The 24409-nt window shown below is 40.8% G+C and overlaps 1 protein-coding gene across 2 annotated transcripts in view; it reads right to left on the bottom strand.

Annotated features, from left to right (window-relative positions):
- The window catches only part of exd3 (exonuclease 3'-5' domain containing 3), an 85894-nt gene that overhangs the window by 60426 nt on the left and 1059 nt on the right, over positions 1-24409 (bottom strand). The window contains exons 1-4 of one of the 2 annotated variants that reach the window (XM_051684516.1): positions 16087-16222; positions 8915-8984; positions 1413-1477; positions 238-585 (exon numbers count right to left, since the gene is read on the bottom strand). In XM_051684516.1, the coding sequence (XP_051540476.1) occupies positions 238-585; positions 1413-1477; positions 8915-8939 (438 nt within the window). In that variant the 5' untranslated portion in view covers positions 8940-8984; positions 16087-16222. Of the gene's footprint in view, positions 1-237; positions 586-1412; positions 1478-8914; positions 8985-16086; positions 16223-24409 lie in introns of those variants that run through there. The other variant, XM_051684517.1, reaches the window with a different exon arrangement.

A 24409-nucleotide genomic window follows, 5' to 3' on the forward strand; every position in this document is an offset into this window, starting at 1 on the left:
CACTAGGAATCTGGAATAATATAATGTGCAAACAGATAATGTGCAATCAGGTTTAGACTTCTGCTAATTGGTCAAGGGGGCATGTTTATCTGACAATGCCAATAATCTCAAAATGACAAATATTGGCTGATTAATCGTCCTGGACAAAAAAATTATTTTCCCAAGCTAATATTGGTGCCTGTTCTCACAGAAGAGGTGCCAATGAGCTTGTGAGGACTGCTGATGACTTCCCCTCACCTCTTTGTAGCAGCAGCAGTCCTGCAGGAAGGTCACGTGTTTCAGCAGCAGAGGTCTTTCCAGTGACCTCAGCTGATAGACCTCCAGCAGAGGGTCCATGTACCCGGGCTGAGAGTCTGTGAGGAGCTCCAGGGCTCGCTGCTGTAAGCGCAGCCTCTCTTCCTCACTCAGACCCTTCAGACTGGCTTTGGGATTATTAGTCTTCCAGCGCATGAACTCAGTGAGGATGAATTGGCTCAGGCTGGTAGATTTGACCTTTTGGATGGTAACACAGCCCTCCAACAAGTCCAGGAGTCTTGTTAAGGGCTCCTGCATGTGTGAGAAACTGGCTGCTAAAAACTGACGCAGCTGAAAGAGGAAGAGGGGGAATTTTCAGGGACAAAAATGGCCAAAAGTGGTCAATCTTGAATTATACAGTTTGCGATCAATCTAACAATTAAAATTCTGCAAAGATTATGTAAAAACCTAATGTTTTGTTTTTGTCAAAACTCAACAGCAGTGTAAATTGTCCCTGCAGTTCCATTTGTGACTTCTGAATGTTTATGAAAAACAAATGGTACGAAAATTTTAAAATTGAATCAAACTGAATCCAGACCAAATTATGGATTTCATGCATTGCATTGTCTAAAGAATAGTAAATGTTGTCACAACAATAAGTAAATACATCATTATTCCTTGCCATAAACTAAGGATGTAATAAGTGTCTTGTACAAAAAAAAACAACAAAAAAAAAGTACAATCCAAAAAGGACTTAAATATTGATCTGTTTCTCACCCACACCTATCTCATCGATTCTGAAGATATAGATTTAACCACTGGAGTCATATTGATTTAATTTTATGCTGCCTTTATGTGCTTTTGGAGCTTCAAAGGTCTGGTCACAATTTAATTGCACTGTATGGACCTAAAGAGCTGAGATATTCTTCTAAAAACCTTTGTTTGTGTTCTGCTGAAGAAAGAAAGTCATAAACATCTGGGATGGCATGAGGGTGAGTAAATGATGAGAGAATTTTCATATACTATTCCTAAAAATTGGTTTGCTACACCCCTGATGCACATCCTTTCTCTCATGGCTGGTATGCAACTCATCTTTTCTAACTTTTTTCCATCTGAACTCTCACAAGTCCCTCACATGCCCTGCTCTTAAGGAGAGTATAATGGCATGTGTTTCTTACCTCCTGCAGCTCTTTCCTGTTCCACAGGCCATGGAGGTGCTCCTGCAGGGCAGGCAGGTCAACACCTGGGGCACAAACACATGACACAAAGGTTACACACAAGCCTACTTGTCAACTCTGTGAATCAATTCCCCATTGAATTCTTAACAAAATCTCTGCAATCTCTCCATATTTTTATATTTTGGGGCTTTTTGCCTCTTTGTTACACTCTTTACACCTTGAATATCCACTTCTACCTGCAGGAAAGAGGTTGCCCCTACATAGACGAAATAAATTCAAATTCTCCTTTATTCCGGAGTCAATCAGATCGCTCAATGAAAAAAAGCCATTTTTCTCTGAATTTTTTCTGTAGTTATGTTAATGCTATTATGTACTTTTTGTCACCGCATGTTTTCATGTTATTGATGCATATTTGTTCTAAATGTTATATGTCTTTGTTATGCATTATGGTGGTTGACTATGTACAATCTGGCACAAGAGATCAGACAATAAAGTATTTTAGTATCTTGACTGAATAGTTAAAGGAAAGACTGTCAGGAAACATCGCTGGCCGGGCTTACATTTGTAAAATACTGTCTTCATAAATAGCTTCAATGTGGTTACCTACTTTTTTTTTTGTGGTCTGAAGTGTAGCAAACTATTTTTTTTAAAAGAGTAGCTTGACTAGTTTAACTATTTTCAGCTATGAGTTGCTTGGGAAGCTACAGTTTCAAAGTAGCTTCTCCAACACAGCTTTATGGTCAGATTAAGATTTAGGTTTGGGGTTAAACTTGGGAAAAATTGTAATAAAATTTTTCATTGGTACTATAATTTTTCCTATGGGAGAAAATGTTGTATGTTTTTGTACATTTAACTTGTACGATTATGCCATCTCATACTATTATTACGACATGTCATGAGACCAGGTTGAGTATACCCTAGCCTTGAAGGGAATGTTCACCCAAAAATGAAAATTCTCTCATCATTTACTCACCCTCATGCCTCCCAGATGTGTGACTTTCTTTCTTCAGCTGAACACAAATGAAGATTTTTAGAAGAATATTTCAGCTCTGTAGGTCCATTCAATGCAAATGAATAGTGGCCAGAACTTTGAAGCTCCAAAAAGCACATAAAGGAAACATAAAAGTAATCCATACGACTCCAGTGGTTTAATCAACGTTTTCAGAAGTGATATTATAGGTGTGGGTTAGGAAAAGATCAATATTAAAGTCCTTTTTGCTAGAAATTGTTCTCCCTGCCCAGTAGCGGGCGATATGCATGAAGAATAAGAATCACCAAAAACACAAGAAGAATAATGTGAAAGTGAAAGTTAAAGTGGAGATTGACTGAGCAGGGAGGAGAATATATAGTAAAAAGGACTTTATTGATCTGATTCTCACCCACACCTATCATATCACTTCTGAAGATATGGATTTAACCACTGGAGTCTTATGGATTACTTTTATGCTGCCTTTATGTGCTTTCTGGACCTTCAAAATTTTGGCACCCATCCACTTGCACTGAATGGACTAAAACAGCTGAGAAGTTCTTCTAAAAATCTTCATTTGAGCAGATGAAAGAATGTCATACACATCTGGGATGGCATGAGTGTGAGTAAATTATGAGATAATTTTCATTTTTGGGTGAACTATCCCTTTTATGAGAATCAATTGGGAATTAATTGGACAATGACAAACGGTTTCTATGAGACAGGTGGTTGGAGGGAAGGGGTTATGTCGCTTCAGAAGCAAGTTATTACACTTTGCTGACAGATTACGAATGCTTTTTTTAAGGAATGACATGCACCGTAATTGCACAATAAGGACCAAGGAGGTGTGTTGAATTTTGGTTTTATGTTGAATTTAAACTTTGCTTTTAAACTTTTCGTACTTTGCCCACCACCATAAGATTTTAAGAGAAACTTTTCCCTTTTAAATCCAGAATACAGGTTTAACTATTTTACATCCTTTGTAATGCACTCCTTGACTCTTTCTGTCCTAGTCAGCTATTGTTACATGTGGATACTTCACACCGCATTTGAATTGGGCAAAAAGGGTTGGAAAATTAACATTTAATACGCGTAGCAGGGAGTAAAAGGAGGGGCCTATTGTTGGTTAAGAGTTGTTGGGGCTTTGTGTTTTGGGGAGGGATTTCAGGCCACAAAACTGTGAGAAGATGAGCCATTTTTCAGGAGGAAGGTGGGGGTGAGACAGGACAGGCCCATGACAATAGGAAAACGGAGGGGAGGTATATGGTCCTTTGAGTAGCCCTGAAAGCAACTGCCTCTCTCATGCTGTGTGGCCAACACCTTTCTTCTCTCTCAATCTTCTTCCCAGGGCCGGTTTTCTTGCCCCCCCCCGTGTTTGTCTCGGATTTCCCCCGGAAAGGGCAACACGGTGGTCACGGTGTAAAAAAAAAAAAAATCCAGCCTTCCTAACCGACAGCCTGGGAAAGTGGTGCAAAGGGCTTTTCTCGGTCCACTCTAGGTGCAAACTCCCCCCCACCTCACCCCGTCAGGCTGCATATTCTTGCACGGAGCTTAATGCATTTGCCCACAATACACCCTACACATGCTTAAATGAGCAGTTCACCCAAAAATGAACAGCGTTAGAGCAAGTAATTTATGATAGGATTTTTCAGATTTGGAATGTGAACTCCCTTTTACAGGCTCTTTTAAACATTGTTTAGGCTAGTCTTTTCCCATTAGGTAACTTTCCATGATTAGTGTGACAGCAGCGTGTACACATACTAGTGCAATGACACATATTCCCTCATCTTTGTCTCCACCCCACCCTAACCCCATTCTTTAACAGGCATCAACATACACACATACATGCACGCATGGGGCGGAAGGACATTCAGGAATGTGGACTATGCAACTAGTCAAGAGAAAGTGAGCGAGTTATTGAAGGAGACAGGTATGTATAAGTCTATAACATCCATTACTTCCACTCAAGGAGGGAACGAATCCATTAAAGAAGCTTAAACTACAGTACAAGCTCTTCTTCAGGAAACATTTCACATACTAAACTAGATTACATTTTCTGGGAAAAAAGTTAGTGGTGCGTGCTTAAGCAAAAGTCACCTCTACTTTATCGGAGTGGACCTGACAGCTTTCCCCATTTTCGCCAATTAGTATTTAGGACATTGGTAAGGTGTACTATAAGGCTGCTAGGTGGTTACTTAGGCCACATCCACACTAGTCTGCTTTTGTTGGAAAACTCTGTTTTCAGTGGTCCACACTAGTACGTTTTCATTTGAAAACACATTTATTTTGCTACTTTTAAGCCTGTCATCCACACTAGAATGCCGTTTCCTGCACCAAAAATGGACTGTTTTGAAAACACTCTACATTACCACATACTTAACTCCATTTTCAATTTCCTTACGTCATCGTTTTCAAAGTACGTTTATATAGGAGACTGTTTTCAATATACACTCAGTTTTCAGTGGAGGAAAAATGGCATTCTAGTGTGAATGAATGGTGTAAACATAACTAAATTCATGCGCTTTCATAAGAAATCGTATTAGTGTGGACAATTCATTACCTGCATACTTTGGAAAGTGACGACTTTAGAAAAGATTTTAAATAAGTTTTTGTTTGAAAACGCATAACTTTTGCTACATTCACACCCCTTATCCACACTAGAACAGTGTTTTCGTCAAGCGGAAACAAAGCATTTCGAAAATGCTCCTGAGCAACATGTACTAATAAATAGGGTCAATTTTGATTCATGCTGATGTGCTGTACAAATATTTAGGTTTAGGGGTTTGTTCAAATCTCTAATCCTTAGTATGAGCAATAGATATGATGATGCTTGCCTTAGCAAACACCACAAATTTAAAAAAAATTGAAATAAAGGGCCCTATTTTAAGAGCACTAGCATTAAGCGTAGCTTGCTTATTGCTTATTCCCTTAAGTTCCTCGTGGAACATAGGGCCTCTGCAACAGTCCTCCAGCACACTCGGTTCTGGGCGACCTTCTTCAGTTCACCCCACGATAGTCCACATTTCTTCATTTCCTCCTCACAGCATCGTCTCCACGTGGTCTTAGGACGACCAACCCGTCTCTTTCCCTGTGGGTTTCATTGTATAGCTTGTCGTGTGATGTCTTCTTTAGGCTTTCTCAAGGTATGTCCAATCCACCTCCATTTACACCTTGCGATTTGTTGGTTGATAGGGTCTTGATTTGCTCGCCTCCACAAGTCGACTTTTCTGATTTTATCTATCCATTTGATATTGAGAATACGGCGAAGACAGTTGTTGGTGAAGGTTTGGAGTTTGTTGGTCAAAGTGTCGGTGACTCTCCAGGTCTCCGAACCATAAAGAAGGACAGACTTGACATTGCTGCTGAAGATCCGTAGTTTATTACGTGTGGACAGGGCTGTCGAGCTCCATATCACCTTCAAAGTGATGAAAGCATGTCTTGCTTTCCCAATTCTAGCCTTGATGTCCTCATCTGTCCCACCCGTGACTGAGACGACACCGCCTAGGTATGTGAATGAGTTGACTTCTTTCAAGTTATTGCCTTCCAAGGTGATCGGCATCTGTTGCTTCCCGAGTAAGGTCATTGTTTCAGTTTTTTCTGTGTTGATTCGTATTCCAGTCTTAATTGCTTCTCAGGCCAGTTTGTCTGTTTTCTGCTGCATATGTTGGTGTTTCTGGGACAGCAGGCATAGATCATCAGCAAAGTCAAGATCTTCTAGATTCTGCGTCAAAGTCCACCGGATTCCGGTGTTGTCACTTTTGATTGTTTCACGCATGATCCAGTCCACTATCATCAGAAACATCATCGGTGAAAGCAGGCAGCCCTGTCTGACCCCTGTCTTCACCTCAAAGTCCTCCGACAACTTGCCGTTATGGATCACTTGGCATGAGGGACCGTCATACATTTGCTGGATCAGGTTGATGAAGCTTTGAGGGATTCCATAGTGGTGTAGTAGTTTCCAGATGGTGTCTCTATCCACACTATCAAATGCCTGCTGGAAGTCGATGAAGTTCAGATACAGGGTTGATTGCCACTCCAAGGACTGTTCGATGATAATTCGAAGTGTGGCAATTTGGTCTGTGCAGGATTTGTCCTTTCTGAAGCCAGCTTGTTGAGTCTTTCATCAATGGCATCTTTCAGTCGCTCCAGGATGATGCGGGTCAACACTTTACTTGATACAGACAATGCCTCACCAATTCTTGCAAAGTCCTAGGTCTCCTTTCTTTGGAAGCTTCACTAGGTGGCCCTTTTTCCAGTCTGATGGTATACTTTCCTCTTTCCAAATTCTCTGCAAGAGAGGCAACAGCATTTCTGCTGTAGTTGCTAAGTCTGTCTTGAGGGCTTCCGGTAGAATTCCATCTGGTCCGACTGCTTTTCCATTTTTCAAGGTTTTAAGTGTCTTTAGGATTTCCGTTTTCGTAGGGGGGTTAGTGTTCACTTTTAACAAGGAGTTAGCTGGTGGTATGTTTGGCCTTTCAGTCGGTGGGGGCCTGTTAAGGAGATTTTTAAAGTATTCAGCCCAGCGTTTTCTCTGGTCTGGTTCCCTGGTGATGGGGCGTCCTTCGTTATCTTTGACAGGTTTGTCATGGTTCGACTTTTTCATGGACAGGGTTCTGGTGACTTTATACAAAGTATTAAGGTCTCTCTTCTCTGCTGCTTCCTCTGCTTCCGTCACTACCACATCATGGAAGAGTCTCTTGTCCTTCCTAGCACTTTTCTTTACTTCTTTATTTAGTGTAGAGTACTTATCTCTAAACCCTTGTTTCTCCTGTTCATTTCTGCAATTATTTATCTGTTGTTTTATGTTTCTACTGTCTTGTATCAGTTTCCAGGTGTTGCCATTCTTTATCTGTCCTCCCTCTCTTCCCTAGCACTTCTTGACAGGTGTCTTTCCACACATTCCTCAGTGAGTTCCACTGCTCATCCACAGGTGTTTCCTCAACGACAATATTTAAAGCTTCAAAACTATTCTTAAGAGAAGTCGAGAATGCCTCTCTGGTGTCCTGCTCCTTCAGTCTCTGAGTGTTGAACTTAATGAAGGGTCTATCAGATGTGTCCTTAAATGTGCTCAGTTTAATTGTAATTGTTCCTACGACCAGATGGTGATCAGAAGCTACATCAGCTCCTATTCTCGATCTTGTGTCAAGCAGGCTACGTCTACATTTCTTTGAAATAGTAATGAAGTCTATCTGGTTTTTATTATTGCCGTCGGGTGAGATCCAGGTTTCTTTGTGGATGTCCTTGTGCTCATATACATTAAGCGTAGCACTATGCCATAAGTCATAAGTACAAAGTCAATGGGCATGGCCATGAAGTTTTGGTATTTTCGAGAAAGCATGCGCTAACTCTAGGCTCAAGTGGTTTTGCCGAAATCGCATGCGCAATGTGCTGATGGACTGGGTAAAGCGCAATTTAATTCTGAGTTCCTTTCTCCAGTTATTGCACCGTCTGCATCCTATTATATAGTCCATTCCCTCAAGCACCAGCGATATAAAAGACAGCACATTCATAAGAAGTTTGTTGTGTAAATGGACTGCATGCACTGAATTAGAATAACAGACATATGGACATGCTCCTTTTATATGCTTAGAAAATGTTAATCTTGTCAGAATTTGGATGTATGCTCCATTAAATTATAGGGAATGTAAGTATTATTAATCATTTTCATCTACTGACACACAAATCATGGCTAGTATTAATAGTATTGTATCTGTGCGCACTTCACTTCTATCGGTCGATTTAGATTTTGTACAAATTAAATTAATTTATTGAGACGTGAAAACATTTTACCAAAATTATTTCTAAATACCAATTACACTTCAAACAAAACGAAAATATAATCAAAATAACGAAATGGTAAAAAAAAAAAAAAAAATCATACCAAATCCAAACATTTAAACCTCTACAACTTTTTTCACTGGCCCCTTTTGCAGTGACTTAAAAATCACTCTACGACAACAGGTGGAAAAATACCCATATAAATTAGATCATAAAACAACTGTAAATATAAACATCATAATAACAGCCAAAAAAAAAAACATGACCTTTAGATAGTTCAACACAAATCTCATTGATGTTTGTTTCATAAGACAGCTTTAACTCTGATCGTCAGGGACTTAATTTGATTTTCAACTATATTTTCAGAGTTTGGACATGGACTTTATTACCACCTGCTGGTGGAATCTCCAAAATGCAAATGCAGGAACTGAGTTTAAACTTTGCGATGAAAACAGACCTGCTTTTGAAACATCTTAGTGCAATGAACTATTTCTAAGGAAAATAGAAAATTGCATTTTACACCACTTAATTAACATACAATCACCCACAGTTTGTGAGCATACACCCACAGATAGTGCAAACACCCACACCCACCCACTTGCGCTTTGCGCTGGCACGAAAATTGCACTTCGAATTAGCGCTCTCACGAAAACTGGATAAAACGTAGTGCACAGTTGTAGCGCGTAGCGATGCACTTTGCGCACTTATGAAAATAGAGCCCAAAGTGTTTAAAGGCAGATTTCTTTTTGAAACTTACCTTTTGAGTGTCCTACCAGGCTCATTCTTGCACACCTGGTGGCGCTGTCTCAGTTCAATGCTTCCACACCCTTTACAAAAAAAATAAGTTAATTGTATTGATTGTAAAATGCATGAACAAACAGATTCCCATTGCAGATTTGGTTAACAGGTTAGAACATGGCAAACAGTCTAAACATGACTACTATGCAGAATTCTCTTGCTTGATGGTTTTTATTAACATTCATAACAAGTTTATAACTGATCAGGAGAGTTTTGGTGATGATTTTACTTTAACACTCAATCAAGAAACAAAAACAAAAAAATATTCAGAAGTTCTGACTCTCAGGCTGGGAAGTTAGTGCAGGATTTGCAAGATGACCTGAACAACTGAAAGTAAAATAGGGCTGAAACGATTAGTCGACGTTATCGACAACGTCGACAATAAAAAAAAAATGTTGACAAATTTTCGTTGTCGAATAGTCGTTTGATCTTAAATCAAAATCAAATCAAATCAAATCACATTTATTGTCACACAGCCATATACACAAGTGCAATGGTGTGTGAAATTCTTGGGTGCAGTTCCGATCAACACAGCAGTCGTGACAGTGATGAGACATATACCAATTTACAATAACATCAAATTAACACAACACAATTTAAACATCTGTTATACATAATTACACTCAACTTAAAACATCACATTAACACAACACAATTTAAGCATCTGTTATACCCATAATTACACTCAACTTAAAACATCAACTTAACACAACACAATTTAAACATCTGTTATACATAATTACACAACTTAAAACATCAAATTAACACAACACAATTTAAACATCTGTTATACACATAATTAAACTCAACAATATACAAATAATAACATACACTGTACAGTATACAATATGCTGTTTTTGTTTTTTTGTTTTTTACTATATAGATACTATATAGATACACATTATTCAATAAAAATTAAAAATTAAAATATATATAAAATATATATATATATATATATATATGTATATATATATATATATATATATATATATATATATATATAGAATGTACAGTATTGTACTGTATTGACATTCAGGCTGTCGGTTGATAGTCAGTTGTTAAGAGAGACATAATATAATAACAGTAATATAATTTATGACAGTCCGGTGTGAGATAAAAGAGTAATAAAGTGCAGGGCTGATGTATTTTGATCGTGGGAGATCAAGAGTTCAGAAGTCTGATTGCTTGGGGGAAGAAGCTATCATGGAGTCAGCTGGTGCGGGTCCTGATGCTGCGATACCGCCTACCTGATGGTAGCAGTGAGAACAGCCCATGGCTCGGGTGGCTGGAGTCTCTGATGATCCTCCGAGCTTTTTTCACACACCGCCTTGTATATATTTCCTGGAGGGAGGGAAGCTCACCTCCGATGATGTGTTTGGCAGTTCGCACCACCCTTTGCAGTGCTTTGCGGTTGTGGGCTGTGCTATTGCCGTACCAGGCGGAGATACAGCCAGTCAGGATGCTCTCCACAGTGCAGGTGTAGAACCGTGTGAGGATGTGGCGGTTCATTCCAAACTTCCTCAGCCGTCTCAGGAAGAAGAGGCGCTGATGAGCCTTCTTCACAACGACTTCAGTGTGGACGGATGTGAGTTCCTCAGTGATGTGGACACCCAGGAACTTGAAGCTGCTGACTCTCTCCACTGGTGCTCCATTGATGGTGATTGGACTGTGTTCTCTGTCTTTTCTTCTGAAGTCCACCACAAGCTCCTTTGTCTTACTGACGTTGAGGGAGAGGTTGTGCTCCTGACACCAGTGTGTCAGAGTGTGCACCTCCTCTCTGTAGGCTGCTTCATCATTGTCAGTGATCAGACCTACCACCATCGTGTCATCAGCAAACTTAATGATGGCATTGGAGTTATGTGTTGCCACACAGTCATGTGTGTACAGGGAATACAGTAGTGGGCTGAGAACACAGCCCTGCGGGGCTCCAGTGTTGAGGGTCAGTGATGAGGAGATGTTGCTGCCTATTCTAACCACCTGGCGTCTGCTTGACAGGAAGTCCAGGATCCAGCTGCACAGCGAGCTGTTTAAGCCCAGAGCCCGGAGTTTCTCATCTAGCTTGGAGGGCACTATGGTGTTGAATGCTGAGCTGTAGTCTACAAACAACATTCTCACATAAGTGTTCTTTTTTTCCAGGTGGGGAGAGAGCAGTGTGTATTGTAGATGCAATGGCATCATCAGTGGAGCGGTTGTTGCGGTAAGCAAACTGCAGCGGGTCAAGATTGAGTGGAAATACAGAGCAGATGTAATCTCTGATTAGTCTCTCAAAACATTTGCTGATGATGGGGGTCAGAGCAACAGGACGCCAGTCATTTAAACACGTTATTTTTGATTGTTTTGGAACAGGCACAATGGTGGATGTTTCAAAGCATGTGGGGACTACAGACAAAGAGAGGGAAAGGTTGAAAATGTCCGTAAAAACACCAGCCAGCTGGTTCGCGCACGCTCTGATGACGCGGCCCGGAATGCCGTCTGGACCCGCGGCTTTGCGGATATTCACCCGTCGGAAGGATCGGGTTACATCCGCTACAGAGACGGAGAGTGAACTAACCTCTGTAGCTTCAGCCGCGAGAGCTCTCTCCGCGAGGGCGGTGTTATTTCCCTCGAAATGAGCATAAAAAGTTTTTAGCTCATCCGGTAGAGAGGCAGCGGTGTTCATGGCGGAGTTTTCATTCCCTTTAAAGTCCGTGATGATGTTAATTCCCTGCCACATGCTTCTAGAGTTGGTGGTGTTAAACTGTCCTTCAATCTTGCTCCTGTACTGGCGTTTTGCTGTTTTGATAGTTTATCGGAGGGCATAACTGGCTTGTTTATGCTCCTCCGCGTTCCCGGAATTAAAAGCGGAGGTCCGCACATTAAGTGCCGCGCGAACATCGCTATTGATCCACGGCTTCTGATTCGGATAGATTCGCACAGTTCTGGTCGGAATCACTTCCTCTACGCACGTTCTGATGAAACACATTACGCTATCAGCGTAAAGCTCGATGTCGTCATCAGAGGCGGACCGGAACATCTCCCAGTCCGTGCGATCAAAACAGTCTTGTAGCGTAGAGTCTGATTGGTCCGACCAGCACTGGATCGTTCTGAGGGTGGGTGCTTCCTGTTTCAATTTCTGCCTGTAAGCGGGCAGAAGCAGAATGGAAGAGTGGTCCGATTTGCAAAATAGTGGGCGGGGGAGGGATTTGTAGCCATCCCGGAACGGAGAGTAGCAATGGTCCAAAACCCGGTCCCCTCGTGTGTTGAAACTAATGTGCTGGTGATATTTTGGTGCGACTGATTTTAAACTGGCTTTATTAAAGTCCCCGGTCACAATGAACGCGGCCTCAGGGTGCGCAGTTTCCTGCTCACTTATACTCCCATACAGTTCCTTGAGTGCCCGGTCTGTGTCGGCTTGTGGGGGAATGTACACAGCAGTGATAATGACCGCTGTGAATTCCCTCGGTAGCCAGAATGGTCGACACAGAAGCATAAGAAATTCCAGATCAGGAGAACAGAAAGACTTGATGGAATGTACGTTCCTCTGATCACACCAGGATTTGTTGATCATAAAACATACACCACCTCCTCTAGTTTTACCTGAGAGGTCTTTCGCTCTGTCCGCTCGGAGCATGGAGAACCCCGCGGGTTCAATGGCTGAGTCTGGAATCTCCGCAGACATCCAAGTTTCCGTAAGGCAGATAATGCAGCAGTCCCTCGTCTCTCGTTGGAAAGAGATCCGCGCTTTCAGCTCGCAGAGCTTGTTATCCAGAGACTGAACATTTGCCAGTAGAATAGTGGGTAGCGGGGGTTGATTTGCGCGGCGTCTTACTCTGATGAGAACGCCGGCTCTGTTTCCCCTTTTCCTCCTGCGTTTCCGCGGCCGTGCTGCCCAGACAAAGGGCTCCGCTTGCGTGTTTGTAAACAGCGGGTCGGCATTGAGGAATGTGAAGTCCGGTTTTCGGTGTGAGATCGCTGAACCAATGTCCAAAAGTGTTTGTCTGTCGTAGACAATAAGGCAGACAACATCCAAGACAAAAAACATAAGAATTGTAAACAAAACAAACAAACCATTGCTATGTTGTGTCGGAGCTCGCAACGCAGCAGCCATACTCGGCGCCATCTTGAGTCCAATCAATTGAGACAAAAATTTTCGTTGTCGAATAGTCGTTTGATCTTAACGTAACATTAGATGAAGAAAACACATCTCACAGTCCAGCTGCACTCTAAACTTTCCAAACAGCTTCAGGTGATGTAGATCGCAAAGTATGAGGGAATTATAACGCAAAAATACAAAATAAGTAAATACAGAAGCACTCTTGTTGTGGAATAACCATGACGCTCAGCTTAAGAAAACTTGATGAGCATCTTTAAAGGAAACACCCTGGCATTAAATCTTTAACGCAGTTCTATTTAATGCGTTATAGCTTTAATAAAGTTAATATAATAAGGAAACTGGAATTTCTCTGTGCGGTCAGCGCCTCTCCTATGAGTTGAGCAAAGTGTCCCGATTTAAGGGGGAGAGATTGAAACTGCACCCGGCTGAGGTACACTCTGTTGCGGGGATGCTCATCCCTCGAGTGCACACGCTTAATGCAGCTAGATTATAACGTGATGGCAACTTATTGAGTCATAATATATGTCTCTGTGCATTTCTTATTGTGAAGAAAATTGGCAAAACGCAGCTTTATTAATAAGAGAGAGTTTGTTTTTTTGTGAGTTAAAGATGGATTGAAGTGAACAAAAAGGTGAGAGAGGGTAGTCTTCGCCACATTATACACTGAAACAAAATAAGTTTGATGTTTTTGTTTTGGCTTGTTTTCCAATATAAATATCTAAAACTCCTTTAAAACAACGTACATTTACTTTAGCAGCTATACTGCAGAAGAATTTTTTTTTTTTTTTTTTAATCTGAGAATGTTGAATATAATATTAAAAATACAATATTTTAAAATATCTAAAAATCCTTTAAAAAAAGATGCATTCACCTGAGAAGCAGCATATAAAATGTTTAGACTTGCTTTTAGAGAATAGATCTTGAATACAAGTGTATTTTGTCTTTACTGCACTCGCAGATGTATAACCAAGTGAAAACATACACTTATATACAAAATACACTTATATTTAAGATACATTCTCTTAAAGCAAGTCTAAATATCTTATTTGTTATTTCTCAAGTAAATGTAACTTGTTTTAAGGATTTTTAGACAATTTTAAATGAAAAAAAAAATACACTTGATTACAATAGGATTTTTTTTGTAGTGAAATTTTTACTGAATTAAAGTATTTTTTCCCTTTAATTCAGTGAATGTCATTTAGAGGTGTTTTTAAAAGATGATTTTGTCCTCTTTATTGTTAGCAAGCACGTTTAATACAACCTTTTAAGTCGGGGCACAAGCTAAATAGTCGGTTTAGAGCTAATGATTAATCGTTGCAATAATCGCCCGAATAGTCGAATAATCGTTCTTATAATCATTAGATTAGTCCATTATCAAAATAATCGTTAGTTGCAGCCCTAAAGTAAAATGATTTTTTTTTTTTCTCTCCATGTAGCAATTCCCAAAAATGCAGCTTTGGCAGCTGGTCTCAATATTGTTTGTGCTATGCATGTAGGAGATTTGAGTCATTTCAATGAGTTCTCACAAATTCTCATGCAGTTTTTCTCAAGTCAACAAGATTTTTACTGACTGAAAAAAGTGTTATATGTTGTTCCTCTTAGCATCAGCAATGCTTCAGGCCAGTGTAACTTTCCATGAAATTATTAAGATTTACCCTTAGATTAAAAGAGTAAATATAATGTATGACACTATGTTTTTTCTAACTTAACAGTTAAACCGACTCATGTTGAGCAACATGTGAATAAGTGCCTCAGGTGTCAAGACTCAATAATCACAATCCAGTACCCACATGTACACATTTCAGTCACACACACACACACACACACACACACACACACACAGTCTCCCTCCCTGTGGGAACAGCAGCCCAAGAAAGGGCAGTCTGCCAGCTGACTAGGCGACGTGCTTTAGAGACTGAGGAAGTTTTGTTTTTTTGGTCTGGACTCTGGGCTGTTTCTTTCAGCAGTCTCAAGGGAAGCTCCTCCTGCCACTAAACTCAAAACCTCTCAGTTTACATTATAATCTCTTCTGGTCTTTACTGTCATCTAGTGGACACAGCTGGAACTCACATTGTGACCTGCACCTCTCAGCTGTATTGGTCAGTTTGTGTTCAGGTCCTATTTATACTCTTATACTAAGAAAAATTAGGAGGGTCAAAGACGTAATGCTCTTTTTTGTTTTTGTCCACGTCTGAGTTATTCAAAAATGCACTGATTTACATAAAACAATTACTTAAATACATCTCTTCAATGAAGAACATGTTTTCAATTACTGACCTCTAAGTCATTTAAAAAAATGTTTTCTTAGGCTTATAGTAAAAATAAAATTAAAATCATGTGGTTTAAACCATCCAGAAAACTTGTCTCATTAAAAGAATGAAATTCTTGAGAAGTGTGGAATAATCTTTCATTATTATTTATTTAAAAAATATGCAGTGAAATAATTTTGTTTTCAAATATTTGAAGAACTTTGTACATAAAATCATAATCAATTGGTGTAAACACCAAGTAGTTCAAAAATAGAGAAAACATAAAATCATAATCAATTGGTGTAAACACCAAGTAGTTCAAAAATAGAGAAAACCCCTTTAGACCCTCAAGACTGTGTGTGAAGAATTAAAACAATATCAGATAATTTGATTATTATTATAATTTTTTTAATTTATTTTTTTGAAAAGGCACATTTTGTTCAGGTCATGTTGTATAACCCTGAGAAAACGTATCGATATTATTGACTCAAATATATGTAAAAAAAAATTTATATATATATATATATATATATATACACACACACACACACACACACAAGCGGCCAAAAGTTTGGAATAATGTAGAGATTTTGCTCTTATGGAAAGAAATTGGTACGTTTATTCACCAAAGTGGCATTCAACTGATCACAATGTATAGTCAGGACATTAATAACATGAAAAATTACTATTACAATTTCAGAACTTTTTTTTTTTATCCCCATTTCTCCCCAATTTGGAATGCCCAATTCCCACTGCTTACTAGGTCCTCGTGGTGGCGCAGTTACTCACCTCAATCCCGGTGGCAAAGGACAAGTCTCAGTTGCCTCTGCTTCTGAGACCATCAATCCGTGCATCTTATTGTATGGCTCGTCGTGCATGACACCACGGAGACTCACAGCATGTGGAGGCTCATGCTACTCTCCGCAATCCACGCACAACTTACCACGGACCCCATTGAGAGCAAGAACCACTAATCGCGACCACAGGGAGGTTACCCCATGTGACTCTAACCTCCCTAGCAACCGGGCCAATTTGGTTGCTTAGGAGACATGGCTGGAGTCACTCAGCATGCCCTGGATTCGAACTTGCGACTCCAGGGGTGGTAGTCAGCGTCAGTACTCGCTGAGCTACCCAGGCACCAATGTTCAGAACTTCTTAAACTACTTGGTTCTCATCAAAAAAATCCTCCACGTGCAGCAATGACAGCTTTGCAGATCCTTGGCATTCTAGCAGTCAGTTTGTCCATATACTCAGGTAACATTTCACCCCACACTTCCTGTAGCACTTGCCATAGATGTGGCTGTCTTGTCGGGCACTTCTCACACACCTTACAGTCTAGCTGATCCCACAAAAGCACAATGGGGTTAAGATCCATAACACTCTTTTCCAATTATCTGTTGTCCAATGTTTGTTTCTTTGCCCACTCTAACCTTTTCTTTTTGTTTTTCTGTTTCAAAAGTGGCTTTTTCTCTGCAATTCTTCCCATAAGGCCTGCACCCCTGAGTCTTCTCTTTACTGTTGTACATGAAACTGGTGTTGAGCGGGTAGAATTCAATGAAGCTGTCAGCTGAGGACATGTGAGGTGTCTATTTCTCAAACTAGAGACTCTGATGAACTTATCCTCTTGTTTAGTTGCACATCTGGCCTTCCACATCTCTTTCTGTCCTTGTTAGAGCCAGTTGTCCTTTGTCTTTGAAGACTGTAGTGTACACCTTTGTATGAAATCTTCAGTTTTTCGGACATTTAAAGCATTGTATAGCCTTCATTCCTCAAAACATTGATTGACTGATGAGTTTCTAGAGAAAGCGGTTTCTTTTTGCCATTTTTGACCTAATATTGACCTTAAGACATGCCAGTCTATTGCATACTGTGGCAACTCAAAATCAAACCCAAAGACAATGTTAAGCTTCTTTTAACAAACCAAATAGCTTTCGGCAGTGTTTGAAATAATGGCAAGTGATTTTCTAGTACAAAATTAGCAATTTAGCATGAATACTCAACTTGAATAATATGTTTGAAATATTTTTGGAAATGAATGATTACTGTATATACAGTCATTAAGATGTGTATTCAAAGAGCAAGGAAAGTATTTAATAGCTTTTACATAGAGCTGCACAATTAATTTGTTAAAAGATCGTGATCTCGATTCAGACACCCATGCGATCTAATTTCTAAATGACAACGAATCTACAATGTATATTAACGTTCCCGTGGCATGAATTTGTAAGGCGGTCAAATCTTTATTTGAAATTCACTTCAAGACGCGTTTTTAAATGTTGATCGTTTAAATTTTATATGGCATCTACAAAACACAACACTCCTGCACGAGATGCTGAATGAACTAATTGGAGTGTCTATTTACACTAAGTGCAAATAGCCCAACTTGTTGGCAGAGGCTATTTACACTAATGGAGCTTTTCCACTGCACGGTACAGCTCAACTCGACTCTGCTCGCTTTCTGGGGGTTTTCCACTGTGGATAGTACCTGGTACCTGATACTTTTTTTAGTACCACCTCGGTCGACGTTCCAAGCGAGCCAAGCCGATACTAAATGTGACGTCAAAACCCTGCAGATCACTGATTGGTCAGACAGAATCGTCACTACCAGCGTCACTGGATTTGCAACACGGGACATCAACCCGCTAGTTTTAAAAGTTAGCAACAGCGACAGCAATATCATTTGTCCACACGCCTTTCAATTTTTAAAAAAGAAATGGCTGTGCACAAAACCACGCCGTGGTCAATAAACGAGGTGCAGACGTTCCTCTCGTTAGCGACGAACGAAACGACGCGAAACGAAAAAGTCTTTCAGCAGTGTCTCAGCTGTTGGCCGCACACGGCTACCACCGGACCTACCAACAGTGTAGGGAAAAGTTAAAAAAATAAAAAAACTTAAAAGTGACTACAGAACCATCAAGGACCACAACAGCCGGAGTGGTTCAAACAGAAGAAAGTGGAAGTGGTTCGACCAAACGGACGCTATCTATGGCAATAGACCGGCGAGCAATGGGAGGGAGAATGTCCCGGACTCGGCGTTGTTGGAGTCCACAATGGAGTATGGTACGTTTTGTTACGTTAACTCTATATTCTGATTGAAAGCTTTACTTTATTTAGTTGACCAGCTACTGGAAAGCTTTCTTCTAAATCAACCAGGCCAATTTATCTATTACACTTGTGTAAAATCACCATGCGACAACTGCTTTATGCAGCACAATGTGCTAGTAGCTAACAGCTAGCGGTCGTGTTATTGTTTATGGTCAGTAATGTTTGTGTCGCGTTTAAGATGATGTCACGGCAGTAGAGGCGGTGCAACTATTGACGATCAGCCTATAATCCCACCCACATTGAGGCGGCACTAAACTGCAGTGGAAAAGCAAGCTCAGAAAAGCGAGCAGAGTCGAGTCCAACCGTAACATGCAGTGGAAAAGTGCCATAACTCCACCTACCACTGCTCAGACCAAACTCAAGACAGCCCCGACAGATTTATTTGTGGTCAACTGCCGATCAAATGAAGGCGGGCATATTTGAATTTTTCGCGATGGGGCAGAGACATTAAACTGGTTAGACATTTAGTGGATTAAGAGATTGGATAACCAAGTGACTATTTGCGCTCCAACAGTCTGGTGGAAACACAGAATTTTACGACAAACTGTGCCCTCTTGTGCATTTGTAGTAGCACTGGGTGTACGACGGTATGTGTATGTGTTGTCACACTGGAGATGCGGGTTCGAATCTCACCCCTTCACATACTTTTTCCCATTTCTCTACTCTTAATATTTATCTCTTAATAAATATATATATTAGTAAAATAACAGTGTTTTATTGCATATTTGCCTATCAGTGCAAAACTAAGTGGACATAATACTGTTAATGAAGCTTTTTTCCACTTATTTTGCTTTTTACTTAGCATGTTAGAAACAGGCTAAATCGTTTCATTCATTTTTTTGCACTTTTTTTTTTTTTGCAATAATAACAAGGTGCTGTTTTATCATGTATTCATTGCATGCCCTTGTGGACTTAAAACATTTTAAATGTATATCTTTGATTTACACCTTTATTCAGAATCAGAATCAGCTTTATAGCCAAGTATGCTTACGCATACAAGGAATTTGTCTTGGTGACAGGAGCTTCCAGTGTTCAACAATACAAAAACAATACAAAAACAGCAACAAGACATAGATAATAATAAAAAATAGTTATACACATATGTACATACACACACACTGACACACACATACGTAGTGCAAATCTAATACAAATCTGTTATCTATTATGTACAGCGCAAATGTTTTTTGTTTTTTGTTTTTTCACCAGAAGAATGAAATGGCAGAAGAGGTTGGATGTGTTGGATAAATATAAAAAAAGACTAAACTGTGTATTGCACATACGTTATTGCTCAATGGGCCAATTTAACTGTTCATGAGATGGATAGCCTGAGGGAAAAAACTGTTCCTGTGCCTGAAGGTTCTGGTGCTCAGAGCTCTGAAGCGTTGGCCAGAAGGCAACAGTTCATGAAGGTAGTGGGCAGGGTGAGTGGGGTCCAGAGTGAATTTTCCAGCCTTTTTCCTCACTCTGGAAGTGTATAGTTCCTGAAGGGGGGCAGGGGGCAACCAATAATCCTCTCAGCAGTCCGAACTGTCCTTTGTAGTCTTCTGATGTCTGATTTCATAGCTGAACCAAAAAAGACAGTTATTGAAGTGCAGAGGACAGACTCAATGACTGCTGAGTAGAACTGTATCAGCAGCGCCTGTGGCAGGTTGAACTTCCTCAACTGGCGAAGGAAGTACAACCTCTGCTAGGCCTTTTTCACAATGGAGTCAATGTGTGTCTCCCACTTCAGGTCCTGTGAGATGTTAGTGCCCAGGAACCTGAATGACTCCACTCCTGCCACAGTGCTGTTTAGAATGGTGAGGGGGGGTCAGTGTTGGGGTGTTCCTCCTAAAGTCCACAATCATCTCCACCTTTCTGAGCATGTTCAGCTCAAGCCAGCTGTTCAACTTCCCTTCTGTATGCAGACTCATCGTTATCTCGGATGAGGCCGATGACAGTGGTGTCATCTGCAACTTCAGGAACTTGACAGAGGGATCCTTGGTGATGCAGTCATTGGTGTAGAGGGAGAATAGTGGGGAGAGCACACATCCCTGGGGGGCACCAGTGCTGATTGTACAGGTGCTGGAAGTGAATTTCCCCTGTCTCACAAGCTGCTGCCTGTCCGTCAGAAAGCTGGTAATCCACTGACAGATAGACATGGGAACAGAGAGTTGGTGTAATTTATTCTGGAGTATAGCTGGGACGATGGTGTTGTAAGCTGAACTGAAGTCCACAAAAAGGATCCTTGCATATGTCCCTGGTCTGTCCAGATGTTGCAGGATATGATGCAATCCCATGCTGACTGCATCATCCACAGACCTGTTTGCTCGATAAGCAAATTGAAGGGGATCTAGAAAGGGTCCAGTGATGTTCTTCAGGTGGGCCAACACCAGTCTCTCAAATTATTTCATGACCACAGACGTCAGGGCGACAGGTCTGTAGTCATTAAGTCCTATGATTTTTGGTTTCTTTAGGACAGGAATAATGATTGAGCGTTGGAAGCAGCATGGGACTTCACACTGCTCCAGTGATCTATTGAAGATCTGTGTGAAGATGGGGGCCAGCTGGTTAGCACAGGATCGAAGACACGCTGGTGAGACGCCATCTGGGCCTGAAGCTTTCCTCATCTTTTGTTTCCGAAAGACGCAACTCACATCATCTTCACAGATCTTAAGTGCAGGTTGAGTAGCAGGAGGGGGGAAGAGGGGGTTGCAGGAGGTGTTAGTGTTTGTGTGAAGTGAAGGTCAGAGTGGGTGTGGGGTGCGAGGTTGGGCCTTTCAAATCTACAGTAGAACACATTCAGGTCGTGAGCCAGTTGTTGGTCCACCACATGGCTGGGTGTAGGAGTCCTGTAATTCGTAAGTTGTTTCATGCCACTCCACACTGATGCAGAGTCGTTAGCTGAAAACTTGTTTTTCAGCTTCTCAGAGTATCTTCTTTTAGCCACTTTGATATCTTTGTTCAGTGTGTTCCTGGCCTGATTGTACAAGACTTTATCCCCACCCCTGTAAGCATCCTCTTTGGCCTGACGAAGCTGCATGAGCTCTGCTGTAAACCACGGTTTGTCGTTGTTAAATGTTAAATAAGTCCTAGTAGGAATGCACATATCCTCACAGAAACTGATATATGATGTAACAGTATCTGTGAGCTTGTCCAGGTCTGTGGCTGCAGCCTCAAAAACACTCCAATTCGTGCAATCGAAGCAGGCTTGTAGTTCCCGCTCTGCTTCATTGGTCCATCTCTTTACAGTCCTTACTACTGGCTTGGTTGATTTTAATTTCTGCCTGTAGGTTGGAAGAAGATGAACCAGACAGTGATCAGAGAGTCCCAAAGCTGCTCTAGGGACAGAGCGATATGCATCCATTATTGTTGTGTAACAATGATCCAGTATGTTTCTGTCTCTGGTGGGGCATGTGATGTGCTGTTTGTATTTGGGCAGTTCACGTGTGAGATTTGCTTTGTTAAAATCCCCAAGAATAATAATAACTGAGTCCGGGTATTGTTGTTCCGTGTCTGTGATTTGATCAGTCAGCTGTTGCAGCGCTGTGTTCACACACGCGTTTGGTGCGATATACACACTCACGAGAATAAACGAGGAAAAAATTCTGCGGCGAGTAGAAAGGCTTACAGTTTAAAAAAAAAAAAATTAGGACAGCACATCCTCTTTAACGTTATTACATCTGTACACCAACGTTCACTGATGTAAAAGCATGTTCCACCGCCTCTCGTTTTCCCCGTTAAATCCGCGATGCGATCCGCTCTGAATAGCTGAAAGCCCAGCAGATGTAATGCGCTGTCCGGAATGGCTTCACTCTCCGGGTGAGGAGATGTAGTTCGTCCGTTTTGTTAGGAAGAGAGCGGAGATTTGCAAGATGAATGCTCGGCAGGGCCGTTCGAAAGCCGTGCCGACGGAGTTTGACCAACGCACCGGCTCCTCTCCCTCGCCTGCGTCTCCTAGCACGTTTAAACAACACAGCCTTGCCTCTGACTTAAATGTCCAGCAAAACGTATGAATATTCAAAAAATGGGAAAAGACTGTCTGGTATAAGCTGTCGAATGTTCAGCAGTTCGTCCCTGGTAAAACTGACTGGAAAAAGATTACTAAACACAGGACAAACAAACAAAAACAACAAAACAATAGGAGCGCGCCACACCGAGGCGCCATCATGATGTATCAGTTTTTTTGCATAGATTGAATCAGATAACCTTTTGTCAGAACCTCTAGTACATTACATGTTACTTTGTTTAGTACCCTTATGTCCAGGTTTTGTAAATCACACAAGCATTTTTTTTTCTTCAGAATTGTGAGAATCTTTATTCTAAGCAAAAAAAGAAATTGTGATTCTCAATTTATCCAGAAGCATGCAGCTCTACTTTTACACCACATGACACTTTAAAGTCATGAAATCTTTTTTTGTATATAGTGCTATAAATGTTTTGTTTTTTAAATAATAAAATAAATTTTAAAAAAATTAATTTCTCCCCAATTTGGCATGCCCAATGCGCTCTAAGTCCTCGTGGTGGCGTAGTGACTCGCCTCAATCTGGGTGGTGGAGGATGAATCTCAGTTGCCTCCACGTCTGAGACCGTCAATCCGCGTATCTTATCATGTGGCTTGTTGAGTGTGTTACCGCGGAGACCTAGCGCATGTGGAGGCTCACGCTATTCACCGCGGCATCCACGCACAACTCACCACATGCCCCACCGAGAGCGAGAACCACATTATAGCGACCACGAGGTGGTTAACCCAACGTGACTCTACCCACCCTAGCAACTGGGCCAATTTGTTGCTTAGGAAGCCTGACTGGAGTCACTCAGCACGCCCTGGAATCAAACTTGCGACTCCAGGTGTGGTAGTCAGTGTCTTTACTTGCTGAGCTACCCAGGCCCCCCACTTGAGCTACATTTTTTAAATATTTCTAATTTGTAACACCTCGGATAAACTTACAACCATCAAAAAATTAAGCTGTAAAATTCATATGAACCTAAAATCACTCTTTTTCAAATGTTATGAATGAATCATTTTCTCCAGTCTTAGTTTGATAACTGAAACCAAAACAAACATTTTCATCTAGTTTCACCAAGTTTTACTTTTTTGCATCCTTTATTAGAAATATCACTATTTTGTTTCATTTCTATAATTTTACCCACAGTTTGCATGCATACACCCACGGATAGTGTAAACACCCACGCCCACTTGCGCTGGCACGAAAATGTTTCCTTAATTTTTGCTTGTATTGTATGATTAAACTCAACCAGAGTAAATCTTACAAAACCTGTAAATAACATGTCCGAATCACATTTCATCCCAAAATCAAAACCAATCAAAGTACACGAAAGCCTGTTTAAAGGGGTTTCGCATTATGACATTTTAAGGACAATTAACCGCATCCTCCACCCCCAACTTTCATTACTGCAATGTCAAAATCGCACTCTCACTGCTGCAATTACACAATGATGCATTAATTGCATTTTTACATTTTAAGTATACTGAATATGTGTTTTAACATGTTAGTCATTTGAAAATAAATATTTTCCATTAGTAAAGAACAGGGCTGCTTGTGAGCAGTTTTTATGACAAGTTTCTTCACATGACAGGAGTGTTGTTGTAAGTTACAGTGGATGAGACTATCACTGGTGTCTCTGGTTCTGGGAGTTTGCTCTTTTGTTATTCAAATGACGTTAAATGACGCAAAGAGTAGAGCCACGCGACCAGTCGCATCAGGACGCTGTAAACTAAACCGAGTCATACCGCCGTGATTTCGCGCTCCACAGTACTCTTTATTCGTCATTTTTTGCTTTTGATGTCATTTTTGCTTAAACCTAATATGTGTTAATGTATTAACTTAAACGTTTTACTATAATGCGCCGTACTGTTTGACACTGTACATTGCATTGTCTTTAACACTGGGTGCAATTCACTTCCTTAGTGAATTATCGACCGCGGTAAAGATAGTTTGCGGTTTGAAACCCAGATTGCGTGTTTACTGGAAATCGACGTTAAAAGTGAGGAGCGCTTCAT

This window comes from Myxocyprinus asiaticus, chromosome 42, assembly GCF_019703515.2.
Source record: "Myxocyprinus asiaticus isolate MX2 ecotype Aquarium Trade chromosome 42, UBuf_Myxa_2, whole genome shotgun sequence".
Taxonomy (NCBI): domain Eukaryota; kingdom Metazoa; phylum Chordata; class Actinopteri; order Cypriniformes; family Catostomidae; genus Myxocyprinus; species Myxocyprinus asiaticus.